Below are 14,060 nucleotides of genomic sequence, written 5' to 3' on the forward strand. Positions count from 1 at the left end.
CTCCAAAAGGATTGCTCTTGGAGATCTGAATCGACTTAGAAGCCAGTCATCATCATGGGCCAAGAAATCACTATGATCCCTGAATGCGTGCTCTCTTCTAATTCTTCCATAAGCTGCCATGGGAGTTGTAATAGTTCGGTCATTTTTTGTACCGTTTTATTGTTACAAATTGATTAAAATTCAGGTGCCGTACATTTGTAAACAATATATAATTAATGTCGGTGTATTGGATAAAGTCAGCGTCATGATTGTGAGTTTAAAAAGGGAAACCACAGTAGCAATGACTTGCCACTAAGTGCCGTCCGTTTACAAAACCGATCAGAAACGTTCATATGCCATGTCTGGAGCTGCCGAGAGAATGTGCGTAGCGGTACGCCAAGTTTTGTTTTTATACATCTCGACGTGAGCATGGAAACGGACGTACGCAACATTTTATACATGAGGCCCCTGGTCTTTGAAAAGAGCAGAAAGGATTATGGCTGATTCCTCTCACCCTGGTCACAAACTCCTCCGGACTCTCCCCTCTGGCAGAAGTTTGCGGTCCATTGGGACCAAAATATCACGCCATAGGAACAGTTTCTTCCCCACCGCGGCCCGCCTCATCAATAAGGCCAGGAACACTCGCTTAATTACTATTTCCCCATCCTAGCACAAGCATGTACTCTCTTAAATATGTGTATATTTTCACTGCTGTATCATGTTCCACATACACTAACTACACTGCTCAAAAAAATTAAAGGAACACTTTGGAAACACAGATCTCAATGGGAAAAAAGTCATGCTAGATTTCTATACTGATATGGACTGGGTAATGTGTTAGGAACAAAAAGATGCCACATCGTTTGATGGAAATAAAAATTATCAACCTACAGAGGGCTGAATTCAAAGACACCCCAAAAATCTAAGTGAAAAAATGATGCAGCAGACTAGTTCTTTTTGCTGAAAATTAATTGCAGCAACTCAAAATCGTACTCAGTAGTTTGTATGGCCCCCGCGTGCTTGTATGCATGCCTGATAATGTCAGGGCATCCTCCTAATGAGATGATGGATGGTGTCCTGGGGGATCTCCTCCCAAATCTGGACCAGGGCATCACTGAGCTCCTGGACAGTCTGAGGTGCAACCTGGCGGCGTCGGATGGACCGAAACAATGTCCCAGAGGAGTTCTACTGCATTTAGGTCATGCAAACGTGGGGGCCCGTCAATGGTATTAACTCCTTCATGTTCCAGGAACTGCCTGCATACTCTCGCCACATGAGGCCGGGCATTGTCGTGAACCAGGAGGAACCCAGGACCCACTGCACCAGCATCCTGCTGATGGGTTAAGGACCTTCTATGGCCCTGTCCATCTCTCCTAGAGTAACTGCCTGTCTCATGGAATCTCCTCCATGCCCTTGAGACTGTGCGGGAAACACAGCAAAACTTTTGACAATGACATCAATATGTGCCATCCTGGAGGAGTCGGACTACCTGTGCAACCTCTGTAGGGTCCAGGTATCGCCTGATGCTACCAGTAGTGACACTGACCGTAGCCAAATGCAATACTAGTGAAAAAACAGTCAGAAGAGATTAGGATGGAAAAATGTCAGTGGCCCCCCACCTGTTAAACCATTCCTGTTTTGGTGGTCGTCTCATTATTGCCCCTCTAGTACACCTGATGTTAATTTCATTAACACCAAAGCAGCTGAAACTGATTAAAACCCCCCTCTTCTACTTAACTGACCAGATGAATATCCAAGAAGTTTAGTTTACTTGATGCTATACTCTGATTAATAAGCGTTCCTTTAATTTTTTTGAGCAGTGTATATTTATATTAGTACCTATGTATATATATTTTAGGGCTGTCAAAATTAACGGGTTAACGCGGATTAATCCATCATCGTGATTAATCTGATTAAAATCTAACGCAATTAACCCATCTGCAGCGCAGAATGACTCAAAATCCCAGAAATGTCTGTCAACCCATTTCGGGCAGTTTTGGTGCGTTCCATTTGCCCTGGGAACTCGTATTAAGAGTCGGACTCCGAGTTTTGAAGCCGGAAGTGACAACATGCGTATTCCCATTTCTTGGAGATCCGAGAAATATCTCGGAGCAGCACAGAGGATCCCAAGTTCAGAATCTGAAATGGTTGCGCCTTTTATCAACAGAAGGGGAAGTTGTAAGTTTTATACTGTTTATGCACTACTTCTCATTTGTGGCTCATTAAATCGGTCGCAGACACTATACCGTCCAACTTATCTGTGGACGTGTTGCTATGGAGGTTTATACGTAAAGCACGGCACGTAATGTGTTATCAACTGATATTGCTAACAATGGCAATTAACCGGGCTAGAATTGGATTTCTTTATTAGTTGGATTATTTGTCGGATTTACAGTAGTTCGTGCTAATTGAAAGTGAACGAAGATAAAGACCATTTAAACTGAGGTACCTTAAATCCTACAAGTTGTCCGGCTAAGCAAAAAATCTTGCTTTTTGATATGGGTCCATGGTATTGCACTTCTGTGACAGATGGAATGCATCAGACTCGTGTTCAAGATGTTCAATAAACATGTTAAGTGCATATATATTCCCTTTTTTCTTGAGTCTGTTTGCTCATGCAAAATGAAATGCGATTAATATAGATTAAAAATGAATGATATTTAATCGTGATTAATCGAAATTAATCCACAGCAACCCTGTGATTAATCTGATTAAAAATTTTAATCGTTTGACAGCACTAATATATTTATATATTAACCACCTCATCTCTCGAAGTCTGACACCAACCACCAAAGCAAATTCCTTGTATGTGTGAATGTACTTGGCAAACGATTCTGAAAACCCCAAACTTAATGGTGAGATACTCTAAATGTGGTATTACATATTGTGAAGATAAACAATTAAGCAAAGTATACCCAAAAAGTGTTGACCAGTGTACAAGAGAAAAATAAATGTTCCTGGGATTCACTCACATTATCACAGAAAGAACAAATCTTCCAAGTCGTCTAAATAGTGGGAGAGTGTTTAGCTTTGTCGAAAGAAAAAATGGGTAGAACAAGCAACAACGGTACCATTCTAGCAGCTGAAGTTTCAGTAAGTTTCGACTGGTGTTTTTTCTCTCCAAAATTTAGCTTTAAATTGATTACTTAAGCTTAGACTGACTGTCCGCAAACTCCCCTGTTCCAGAGTGCGTAGTTTCTAATTAATGTCATACAGATTTTGCTATTGAAAAAGAAAAAAATATTTATAAATATTTATTTAGTTCCAAATCTGTTTAGCTTTAGTGAACTAGGCAGCTCTGTTACAAATGTTAGATGTGCTGTGAAATTAAGTAATTATTACTGTACATGACAATTATTCTTATTAATTATGCTACAGTGGTACCTCAGAACTCAAACTTACTCCATTCAGAACTCCGGATCGAATTTTCCCCATAAGAAATAATGGAAGACCAATTAATTGGTTCCCGGCCCCAAAAAAATTACACCTAAATATGTTTCTTTTTTTTTTTGTTAGTATTTAAACACAAAATGAACCGGATAAAACAAGAGCATATACTGTACTAAACATTAAGCACATTTATCAAAACAGTAATTTGTAAAATAAGAAAATAAATGTATCCAAGCAATGTGCAGTTAAAAACAATGGCTACGTTCACACTGCCATGCTGAAGTGACTCAAATCGGATTTTTTGCCTTAATGTGACACAGATCTGATCTTTTCAGGGCTGTGTGGAGACGCAAATCTGATCTTTTCAAATCGGATTTGTGCCACTTTCATATGTGGTACTAAATCTGATGCATATCCAATTCGCGGCCATGCGACCTGAATGTGAACGCTCAGATTGGAATTCATGTGGCTTTTTGCTTATACACATGCGCTAACATCATCAGCCTGCACCATGATTTTTCGTAGTTTGGAGAGCAGGGCTGAGTGAGTCTCTCAAAGTATAAGACAGTAGAGCATCTGCAGAGCACCATAATTACAGGAACTGCATCTCGGAGGATTATCTGTTGACAGATCATTTTCAGTCATTACATATTGTTAGATTTGGCTTACAAACTGTTGGCATGAGATGGAGTGCCATCCTTAGAATGACATTCTAATGCTGTGTTCAAATGGAACTCGTGATTATGACATGGGAAGTCATGTACGTGAGGTCGTGGGCTCTGACTTCCAGAAAAGTTTGCCATCCGAAGTCGTGAATACGATAGAAGGGGGCCGATCATGTGGACTCATCTCATGAACACGGTAAACACACCACCATTTGAATGCACCATAAAACACATGCAAGAACAACAAAAGGAATAACAGAGGCCAACTGGAACGTGGCCATACTTTGCACATGCATAACAAATTTGAACATTGAACAGCTTGAACTGAAACCTTTTAGAACTGTTGAACTCGAACTCTGACAAATTACCACTGCTGCCCTACTTTTACACTATGGGGTTTATCGTGCTTCTTCATAGACCTGAAGCAAAATGCCCGTACAGCAACCTTTCCTGTTGCCCTGTCCCTGTTTGACACTAAGAATAGCAAACACAGAATAACACAGTATGTACTTATAACACATATAGAACATATGAAGTAGGTATTCTCCACTAGAATGACTAGGGATGATAATAGATACTTCATTAGCACATACATATACTAAAACTGTCTGGGAGTAATGTTAATGATAAGCTATAGCTAACGCTATAGTTAAAAGAATACAAAACTCACCTTCGTCTCCGTGGATGTAAGAGGCATACATCTTAAAGCCCTTTTCTAATTTACTTGTAGGTGAATCAGAGGAGGATTTACAAAGACGATGAATGTCGCCGATTGCAATATTTGGCAGGTCCTGTAAACTTCGCGTGTAAAATGATGCCATTTCTTACAGACCGGAAACGAGTGAGCCGCATTTCCACGAACGCAAAAGCTGATGTACAAAGAGCCCATTCAGCACCCAGGGAGCAGTGCTTGGGGATGGTACCTTGATGGTCAGGGATTCGAACCAGCAACCTTTCAATTACAAGTGCACTTCCCTAACCATTACGCCACCACTGCCCTGTGTCACCTTGGTTGATTATTTTCAAAAAGTCTTAGTCTTCCTTGTAATGGATTGTAGAAAAGTAACTAAAAAGAACGCAATCGAAACCCTTTTTTGTAAACTGTACCCAACATAGTACACTTACACACTGTGTAAAAGAGAAATTGACTTACCTTTGTCTTCAATATGCCAAGTTTCAAAACATTTTAAGAAAAGACTCAAAAAACTCACCACGATAAAAGCTCATGCGATGAAAATTATTCTTCTTCAGATGCTTACACAATGTTCAAATAAAACTACAATATATAACACTCATATAACCTCCTAAAAATTAAATATTTCATATGTTCACAATCAATTAATGTGCAGGAATGCTACCAATTCTGTCATTTTCCACCAACACTGACATCTCCACTTGTGGCCCTAGATAAGGAAAGGGCCTCTGTGTATTCTGCTTTGTCTTGCATGGAGCCTGAGGTCTGCAGCCAGCCTCTGACTGTAATGTCAGGATTCAGACTTCTTCCTCAGAATTCTCTGATTATTATTTCACGTAGCCCGAATCCTCTTCTGTAAAATACACAACTGTGTAATTTTTCAGTAGTTTATAAAACTGCTTTGCAGTCAAAGTCTACCTTCAAAATATACTGTAACTATTAAAACACTGCCTCCGAATCTTTGTCAAACAAATCCTAAACATCAACAGGACTAATGAGGGAGACCCAACATACTGGTATTTCACAAATACAATTCAGAAAAATTCAAGAACCAACTTACTGGACTAACTGTGATAATGAACTGTCAAGTGAGTGCTTCTTAATGTGTCCTAATCGAGATCATCACTGGGAGCACTGGTAGGGCCTCTCTCCTGTGTGAATCCGCTGGTGCTTCTTTAGGGTTCCTGACTTACTAAAGCTCTTCCCACACTGGGAGCACTGGTAGGGCCTCTCTCCTGTGTGAATCTGCTGGTGGACCTTTAGGGTTCCTATTCGACTGTAGCTCTTCCCACACTGGGAGCACTGGTAGGGCCTCTCTCCTGTGTGAATCCGCTGGTGACTCTCTAGGTGTCCTAATTGACTGAAGCTCTTCCCACACTGGGAGCACTGGTAGGGCCTCTCTCCTGTGTGAATCCGCTGGTGTTTCTTTAGGGTTCCTAACTCACTAAAGCTCTTCCCACACTGGGAGCACTGGTAGGGCCTCTCTCCTGTGTGAATCCGCTGGTGGATCTTTAGGTTTCCTGACTGAATAAAGCTCTTCCCACACTGAGAGCACTGGTAGGGCCTCTCTCCTGTGTGAATCCGCTTGTGCGTCTTTAGGTTTCCTAACTCACTAAAGCTCTTCCCACATTGGGAGCACTGGTAGGGCCTCTCTCCTGTGTGAATCCGCTTGTGCGTCTTTAGGGTTCCTAACTCATTAAAGCTCTTCCCACATTGGGAGCACTGGTAGGGCCTCTTCCCTGTGTGAATCCGCTGGTGTGTCTTTAGGCTTTCTAAACGTTTGAAGCTCTTTCCACACTGGGAGCACTGGTAGGGCCTCTCTCCTGTGTGAATCCGCTGGTGTGTCTTTAGGCTTTCTAAACGTTTGAAGCTCTTTCCACACTGGGAGCACTGGTAGGGCCTCTCTCCTGTGTGAATCCGCTGGTGTATCTTTAGGCTTTCTAAATGTTTGAAGCTCTTTCCACACTGGGAGCACTGGTAGGGCCTCTCTCCTGTGTGAATCCGCTGGTGTTTCTTTAGGGTTCCTAACTCACTAAAGCTCTTCCCACACTGGGAGCACTGGTAGGGCCTCTCTCCTGTGTGAATCCGCTGGTGTGTCTTTAGGTTTCCTAACTCACTAAAGCTCTTCCCACACTGGGAGCACTGGTAGGGCCTCTCTCCTGTGTGAATCCGCTGGTGTGTCTTTAGGTTTCCTAACTGACTGAAGCTCTTCCCACACTGGGAGCACTGGTGGGACGACTTCTCTGTGTGAGGCTGCCTGTGTATTTTACAGTCACTGTTTATATTGAAAGTCATCTCACCCTGGGAACCCTGTTGTGCTGTCAGTGTGTCTGTACTGGCTTCTTCCAGGGTCCTGATTGTGTCTGTACTGGGCTGAGCAGCACAGGGACCAGCAGAAGTTGGCGAATCCTGGGTTGTGTAGACAGATCCAGTCCTCAGCTGTCTGACATACTCCTTGGGGTGAGATATTTTGATATGTCTGTGCAGGTCAATGTCTGCAGTGTATGAGAATGGATCCTGAGAGCAAGCAAAAGTTTTGGAGGATTCATCCACTCTCCTTGCTGGGGGAAGATGGAGACACGGCAGTCAGTAATGAGATGGAACAGGTTTAAAAGAGAAAGGCAAACATATCTTCCAAAGAGCCTTCATTACTCCATACGCAGTTCATATTCACAGTGTGCTATTCACACTGCAATCTCTGACATGCCTGAACTGAACTACACAGAGCATCAACACTGCTGGTTTGAAATGGCAACATGAAGTACAAACTATTGCCTCCAAATACACCAAAACAATTGCAGTTTTGATGGTAGTTACAATTGCACATATGCTGGTAGTTAAAATCACCTGGGTTTGGAGGTTTCACACACTCTTTGCTCCTCCCATCAGTGTGTAACGAAAGAGAACCAGTCAGCTCCTCCTCAGTCACATCCTGAACCGCTGCGTCCTTCATCTTCAGCCATAAAAACCAAACAAGGCAGAATAAGCCGTTCACTTCATAATTTTATACAGGCTGTTCTATTTGCTTAAAAGAGAAATAGGAGCAGATAGCAAACTAAAATCATTTTCAAGCCACACAAACTGCACTTTTTTCCTTTTCTGGCATAACCTATATTTGGCTGCTTTTGTGATTAACACACAAAAATTAAACCACCTCTGAATGGACAAGTGACATTTGTGAAGAGACCCACATACACTCCATTTCACCTTTTGGGGGCTCTCGTTCACAGTCCCTTCAACCTCAGATACCAGGAATTCCCCCTCCTCTTTGTTACCCTCTTCGACTCCCTGCTGGGAAGGTTTCTGGTTTGTGTGGCAGCTGGTTTCACTGCAGGAAGGAGTCTGCTGAAACCAAAATGAAATTAAACACTGAGACAGTGCCAGTTAGTCAGTGTGTTGTAATGCACAGCCAGCAACAGCTTGAGTTGACCACAAACAGACCCTCCTTCCCAGGTCTGTGGCATACGATTCTGACCCCACAGAAGGGGTTTCGTTCTGATCGGACCACCAGAATACAGATTGGAAAACTCCTGGATGCTGAAGACACAAATGAAGATTTCAGGCAGACTGCGTCACCGTAGGGTATATCCACAACGCTCCTACTTAGTGTTCTGGTCATCTATAGGTGCTTTCAACAACGCTCAAACTATTTCCGGAACCAGAACTATTCCCAGAACCAGTTACCTTTGTCATGTTTACACTGTAAGAACGCAGCACAATTGTAGTTCCTTGGAGGCAGTTCCAGAACTCTTTTCTAGTACCCACTGCAGACTAAGTATGATTTGCTGAAACACAAACTACTGGGGAGGCACTTAGAGCGCAGGGCTCCAGACAGAACAAAAAAATTTGGGAGCCATTGGCTCCTAAACCCAAAATATTTAGGAGCCAAATGCTTTTTTTGGGAGCCATAATCTCTACCGCATGCCAAATGTGAAATAAACAACTAATATTTACTTGTATTTCTTTGGTCTACCTCACACTGCCTTTCCTTTCTCCTATCTGGGCTATTTCACTTGCCGACTAGTGTCCTCTGCAAGGTCTTATAAAAAATAATAAATGACACATAAATTTGAACAGTGCAAATGTTTACTAATAAGCAATACTCTGACATTCTCGTGTTTCTTACTCTCACCATGCTTTTTCATAGTTTCCTTTTTAAAATGGCTCGTACCACAAATGAATTCTGTTTTACCAGCAATTTCTTGTCCGGCTTGCGCACAAAAGCTGCAATACGTCTTTCCCTTGTCATACCGTAACCAAACGAACTCCAGTAACCAAGCCGCTTTAAACTGTCTTCCAGGCGTCGGAGCTGCGGGCGCAGAAGACTTTGCTAACGGGACGGAGTTGTCATTCTTTAATAACTGTACATTTCCGGACGCCGGTGGCTGTACCTCAGATAACCCACTGACTGAATTATCTTCGGTTCGTTCAGAAGTAGACAAGGCAGGATTTGGACTAGTGGGCACTGAGAAAAAGTCAGAAATTTTTCGTTTGGCCATTTCGCGTGTTACATGGAAACTTAGAACATTTGTTACGTGTTACGTGGAAAGTTAGGACGGAATTAGAGGAGTAGTCGTGGCCCGATTCTCTTCTATTTCGGATCCCTTATCGCAGCAGTTAGCAAGATGACATTTGAAGCAGAGTGGGCGTGTCAGATGATGCCTCCCTTAGGTTTGGTTTTAATCACGTGATAGTGTTATAGGAAAGGTAGACGCGGGCTGAGAGTGTCCGCACAAAATTAAAAGCCGTTTCTGCTGCTTTAATTTTAAAACTTTTCTTAGATTGAGAGGGAGAGTCGCCACCGGCGACTAGAATGAAAAAACTAGTCGCAAAATAGAAAATCAAGTCGCATTGGCGACCATTTTAGTCGCCATCTGGAGCCCTGGAGCGATTAACTTGCTGAATGGTCGACCACAAGCACCAGCACAAACTTGGAAGTTACAAAGAAGTGCAGAAAATGAGATGCAGCAGAGCAAAAATTGAGCAGACACAATTGGGGTACAAAAATAATTCCATTTATGTATCAAGTAATACATTTTTTGCTTGCATCTCCAAATGTCTGCATCAGAAAATTCTATCACTACCTAATATAGTTTTGTCAGAAAAGGCCAGTAGTGAAACTTGCCATCGCTTACTAGCAAGACAATGTTACATATTTTTTTTTTATTCTGCGGAGAATGAAAGCTCGATCTGCTGGCCAAATTTAATAAAAATCATGAACATGTCATGGGTTATATTAGCAAAAATATAAATAAAAGGCAGTGTCTTGTTTTGATCACGATTGAGCACCCAATAAACTGACAACTAACTAAAAGGACTCATCCAGCCTCCGTTATTTTGGCATGGCGGTAAAGTTTTGTATGAAGATTATGTGCAACGTCAAACTTACAAACTTTTTGCACCTTCCATGCTTTAGCAATAAGGTCCTAGTTCCTGATGCGTGTTGTGAAAGCCGTACACAAAAACGGCCTGGAGATACAAAAGTTCCTGGCCGAGACAGCCCAGGAACTTATAAACCAAAGGTCCCTGAACTTCAGTGTGAAAGTGCCTTGTGCTTGAACAACACAGACGAATGCCTGATGCTGTGCCTGAAGGAATCACCCATCACAGCAGAAGCCCTCCAACTGGCTGTTTCACCTCGTCTCACCTTGATGCCCGGGCTCCTCCTCAGAAGGTGAAGAATCCACTTCTCTGAATCGCTGCGTTTGTCAACGGCCGGACATTCCGCCATCACCCTGCTGGATCGGTTTCTTCTCATGAACACTGGGGTGATGGGATTCAACCCTAGAGAAAACACAGTTGTGGACTATTGCACTCTTGGTACTAGTCCAAGTCTAATGCCGGAGCCTGAGGCCTACCCATATCCAACATGGCCTGGTGGTTCCTCTTCATGTTCCTGTAGTGCACCTTCTCGCATCTCAGCAGCCGAACCCATTCAGCCTCTGAGAAATAGGCCCGGATATCTGAGTAATCCTCCTGCATGGGGACAGGGCCTTTCATGAGGCTGCTTCATGCTTTACAGAGCAGGCACACCACCACCAAAAAGCCACTGCACCCACTGGCCATGTCAGATATAACAGGCTGTCCTCAGTTTTAGCTGCCAGTTCTCCCCCAATTGCCTTACCTCATCTGACAAACTCATGCCCGAAGTCCTTTCTATCTTATGCGGCGACCAAGTCCACGTTCCCACCTGAAATGTGTAATAAAATGTCAAATATGCAGAGGGGGGTAGGGGCGCACTACACTTAATCAAGTAACTTGTTGAGGAAAAAATAATCTACTTTCAATGTAATAAGTGAATATTCTGCAGTCTTACTTGAGTATATCTGCAAAATGCAATGCCTACTCTCCTGCATCTCACCTTTTCTCGACTTATTTAAGGCTGTTACCAGTGGTATTCAGCCACCCCATCAGTATCATCCCCCCCCCCCTCCCCCTAATGTTCCATGCAAACCACACCCAAGATCGATTTCACTGGATAACAGTATGAGAGCACTAATTCAAACTGCAGCGTGAATGTATTTCGCAGTCCACTTTTTTCCTTGACATAAGGGAAAGCCGGGGTCCCGCCAGACAAAGAAGCCTACTCCGGCTAAGAATAACTCAGTTTAACTGACAGCAAATGTAATTGGGCTCAGATCGGGAACACAGGTGTAAGGAATCCACTTGCAGAGTCTTGTTTCAGCAAAATGGTGGTTTATTGAACAGTATAATATAATGTAATACAGTGGAGACATACACTGGGTATTGAAAGGCAGCTCAAATACAAATTGACAGTTCTTGATCCCCCTTTATACCCCAACAAGGTGTAGGTGTTGTGAGTACATTTGCATATAAAGAGCAACCTCCAGCAGTGTGAGGATCCTGAGGCAGGGGCAGGACGGAGACTTCCCATTAGAGCAAATGGTAGCTCAGCCACTGTAAATGTAATTACTTCTTTATCACCCTAATGGCACCCACTGGAACACCAAATCTCTCCCTGACCTCCCCCACAATCATAAATTGCTAACACTGTCTGTATTCAAATGATCAACCAAGAACATTGGAGGATCTTTACTGCTTTTCCTTACACAGGATTAAACTTTGGTTTAACCTGAGACTTGATATTTGATAAGGAACGATTTTCTTCACTTACACCAGCTCCAATGATCTTAGTTTGACTCCCAAAGTTTACTTATTCAGATGATGCAATACAAAATACAGCTGCCATTGTCAATAAAAACGTGCTAGCGGCACACAAGGTTTTTTTTATTATATATTAGTGCTGTCAAATGATTAAATTTTTAAATCAGATTAATCACAGGGTTCCTATGGATTAATTTTGATTAATCATGATCAAATATAATTCATTTTTAATCTATATTAATCACATTTAATTATGCATGAGCAAACAGACTCAAGAAAAAAGGGAATATATATGCACTTAACATGTTTATTGAACATCTTGAACACGAGTCTGATGCATTCCATCTGCCACAGAAGTGCAATACCATGGACCCATATCAAAAAGCAAGATTTTTTGCTTAGCCGGACAACTTGTCGGATTTAAGGTACCTCAGTTTAAATGGTCTTTATCTTCGTTCGCTTACAATTAGTACGAACTACCGTAAATCCGACAAATAATCCAACTAATCATGAAGTCCAATTCTAGCCCGGTTAATTGCCATTGTTTGCAATATCAGTTGATAACACATTACGTGCGGTGCTTTACATATAAAACTCCGTAGCAACACATCCACAGATAAGTTGGACGGTATAGCGTGTGCGACCGATTTAATGAGCCACAAATGAGAAGTAGTGCTTAAACAGTATAAGACTACAACTTTCCCTTCTGTTGATAAAGGGCGCAGCCATCTTGGATTCTGAACTCGGGATCCTCTGAGCTGCTCCGAGATATTTCTCGGATGTCCGAGAAACGCCAAGAGCAGAGAAACGGGAGCGCATGTAGTCACTTCCGGCTTCAAAACTCCGGAATCCGACTCGGAATACAAGTTCCGAGGGGAAATGGAACGCACTAAAACTACCCGAAATGGGTTGACAGAGACATTTCAGTGATTTTGAATCATTCTGCGCTGCAGATGGGATAATTGTGTTAAAAATTTTAATCAGATTAATCATGATGATGGATTAATCCGCGTTAACCCGTTAATTTTGACAGTCCTATTATATATATAAAATTTTATTTTTTTGCCAAGTATGGTATTTATTTTACATAAAAAAACAGGAAATGCCGTGTGTGTATGTGTATGTGTGTGTGTGTATATATATATATATATATATATATAGCATAAAGTTAGGAATACTTTATATATATCCCACGTATTTATACAACATTCTGCTGTTAGCCAATGATTATCTATACTGTGGTTTTCCCGTGCTGTTTTTGATTGTCAAAAAGATATATGGTATTTTATTTCCACAGTTTGCGTTTGTTTTATTTGGAGAGCATATTTTAATCTTAGATTTGATTTTTTATCTGTGCTGTTGATTAGAAAAGTCCGCAACTGTAAAGCTTGTTGATAACCAATTCCGATTTTGTAAACCAACAAGCTACTCCATTAGTCTTTTTTTCTAGATACTTTTACTCTCATTAAAAGTAGTGAGATTGTTGATTACTTTTACGCCGACTTCAGTTTATAAAATAATGAAGTAGCTGTACTTTTACTAGAGTACAGAATTCGACTACTCTACCCACTTCTACAAACATACAAGCATGTTTTCCGTAACTAAATGTCTCCTGGCGGAATGCGAAACTAGCTAGCTACATTAGCACTCACAGCTACGAACCCATCCCCCACAAACGCCTTACCGTGCCACAAATGCCTCCTCCTGACAGTGACTCGAAAGTTGTTTCCCCAAACAGTATTTTCCTGTTCAGTCGTGATTAAACCCACGATTGAAATGTCTGCTGACTGCTGCAGCCTGGCCGAATAATTAGAAGGCTCTGGCTGCACACCTTCACCAGGAGGTTCTCCACTAGAGGGCCGGAAACACGTGATCTTCACAAGCGAGTCCGGACATGACGTCGTGCAAACTACGCCATGGAGGCAGTACCAGATATCACATGATCTCCACACACAGCCCGGAGTCCCCGGACTTGTCAGTGGGAGAGTGTTTTTTTTCTTTTCTGTTAAGTAAAGTTTTTTAAAAAATAAAATAAACTCCATTATTTCGTCTTCAACAATATACAATATCTACGGAAGAGGATTAGGGGGACAGCACGGGTAAATCAAAACAGGCCAAACATAAGAGTACAAAGTTTACAGGTACTTTTGGTCTTCACCTTCTTTAAAGAATAAAAAATAAAACTAAATCTTTTTTAAAAGCTACAA

The 14,060-nt window shown here is 41.9% G+C and overlaps 1 protein-coding gene across 3 annotated transcripts; it reads right to left on the reverse strand.

The window, feature by feature from the left end:
- Nucleotides 1-5,260: 5,260 nt before the first annotated feature.
- On the reverse strand, nucleotides 5,261-13,707 carry LOC140581262 (uncharacterized). 3 transcript variants are annotated; one of them, XM_072703407.1, is made up of 7 exons: nucleotides 13,538-13,707; nucleotides 10,853-10,918; nucleotides 10,587-10,704; nucleotides 10,376-10,512; nucleotides 7,936-8,070; nucleotides 7,576-7,681; nucleotides 5,261-7,289 (listed from the first exon to the last, which is right to left on the reverse strand). In XM_072703407.1, the coding sequence occupies exons 2-7, from the start codon at nucleotides 10,868-10,870 to the stop codon at nucleotides 5,851-5,853; spliced, it is 1,953 nt and encodes a 650-aa protein (XP_072559508.1). In that variant the 5' UTR covers nucleotides 10,871-10,918; nucleotides 13,538-13,707; the 3' UTR covers nucleotides 5,261-5,850. The 3 variants fall into 3 exon arrangements, with proteins under 3 accessions (XP_072559508.1, XP_072559509.1, XP_072559507.1); XM_072703408.1 differs by lacking the exon at nucleotides 13,538-13,707 and having other exon boundaries at nucleotides 5,261-5,901; nucleotides 5,986-7,289; nucleotides 10,587-10,866; XM_072703406.1 differs by lacking the exon at nucleotides 13,538-13,707 and having other exon boundaries at nucleotides 10,587-10,866.
- Nucleotides 13,708-14,060: the final 353 nt, after the last annotated feature.

Source organism: Paramormyrops kingsleyae, chromosome 20, assembly GCF_048594095.1.
Source record: "Paramormyrops kingsleyae isolate MSU_618 chromosome 20, PKINGS_0.4, whole genome shotgun sequence".
Taxonomy (NCBI): Eukaryota; Metazoa; Chordata; class Actinopteri; order Osteoglossiformes; family Mormyridae; genus Paramormyrops; species Paramormyrops kingsleyae.

What these genes read in the sequence shown, in the direction of transcription:
- LOC140581262 (XM_072703406.1), bottom strand. Translation starts at nt 10,728, where the DNA reads ATGAAAGGCCCTGTCCCCATGCAGGAGGATTACTCAGATATCCGGGCC. An exon ending in TGAACGAGAGCCCCCAAAAG is followed by an intron (nt 7,682 to 7,935) that starts GTGAAATGGAGT and finishes TTATGGCTGAAG; the next exon opens with ATGAAGGACGCAGCGGTTCA. An exon ending in TGTGAAACCTCCAAACCCAG is followed by an intron (nt 7,290 to 7,575) that starts GTGATTTTAACT and finishes ATCTTCCCCCAG; the next exon opens with CAAGGAGAGTGGATGAATCC.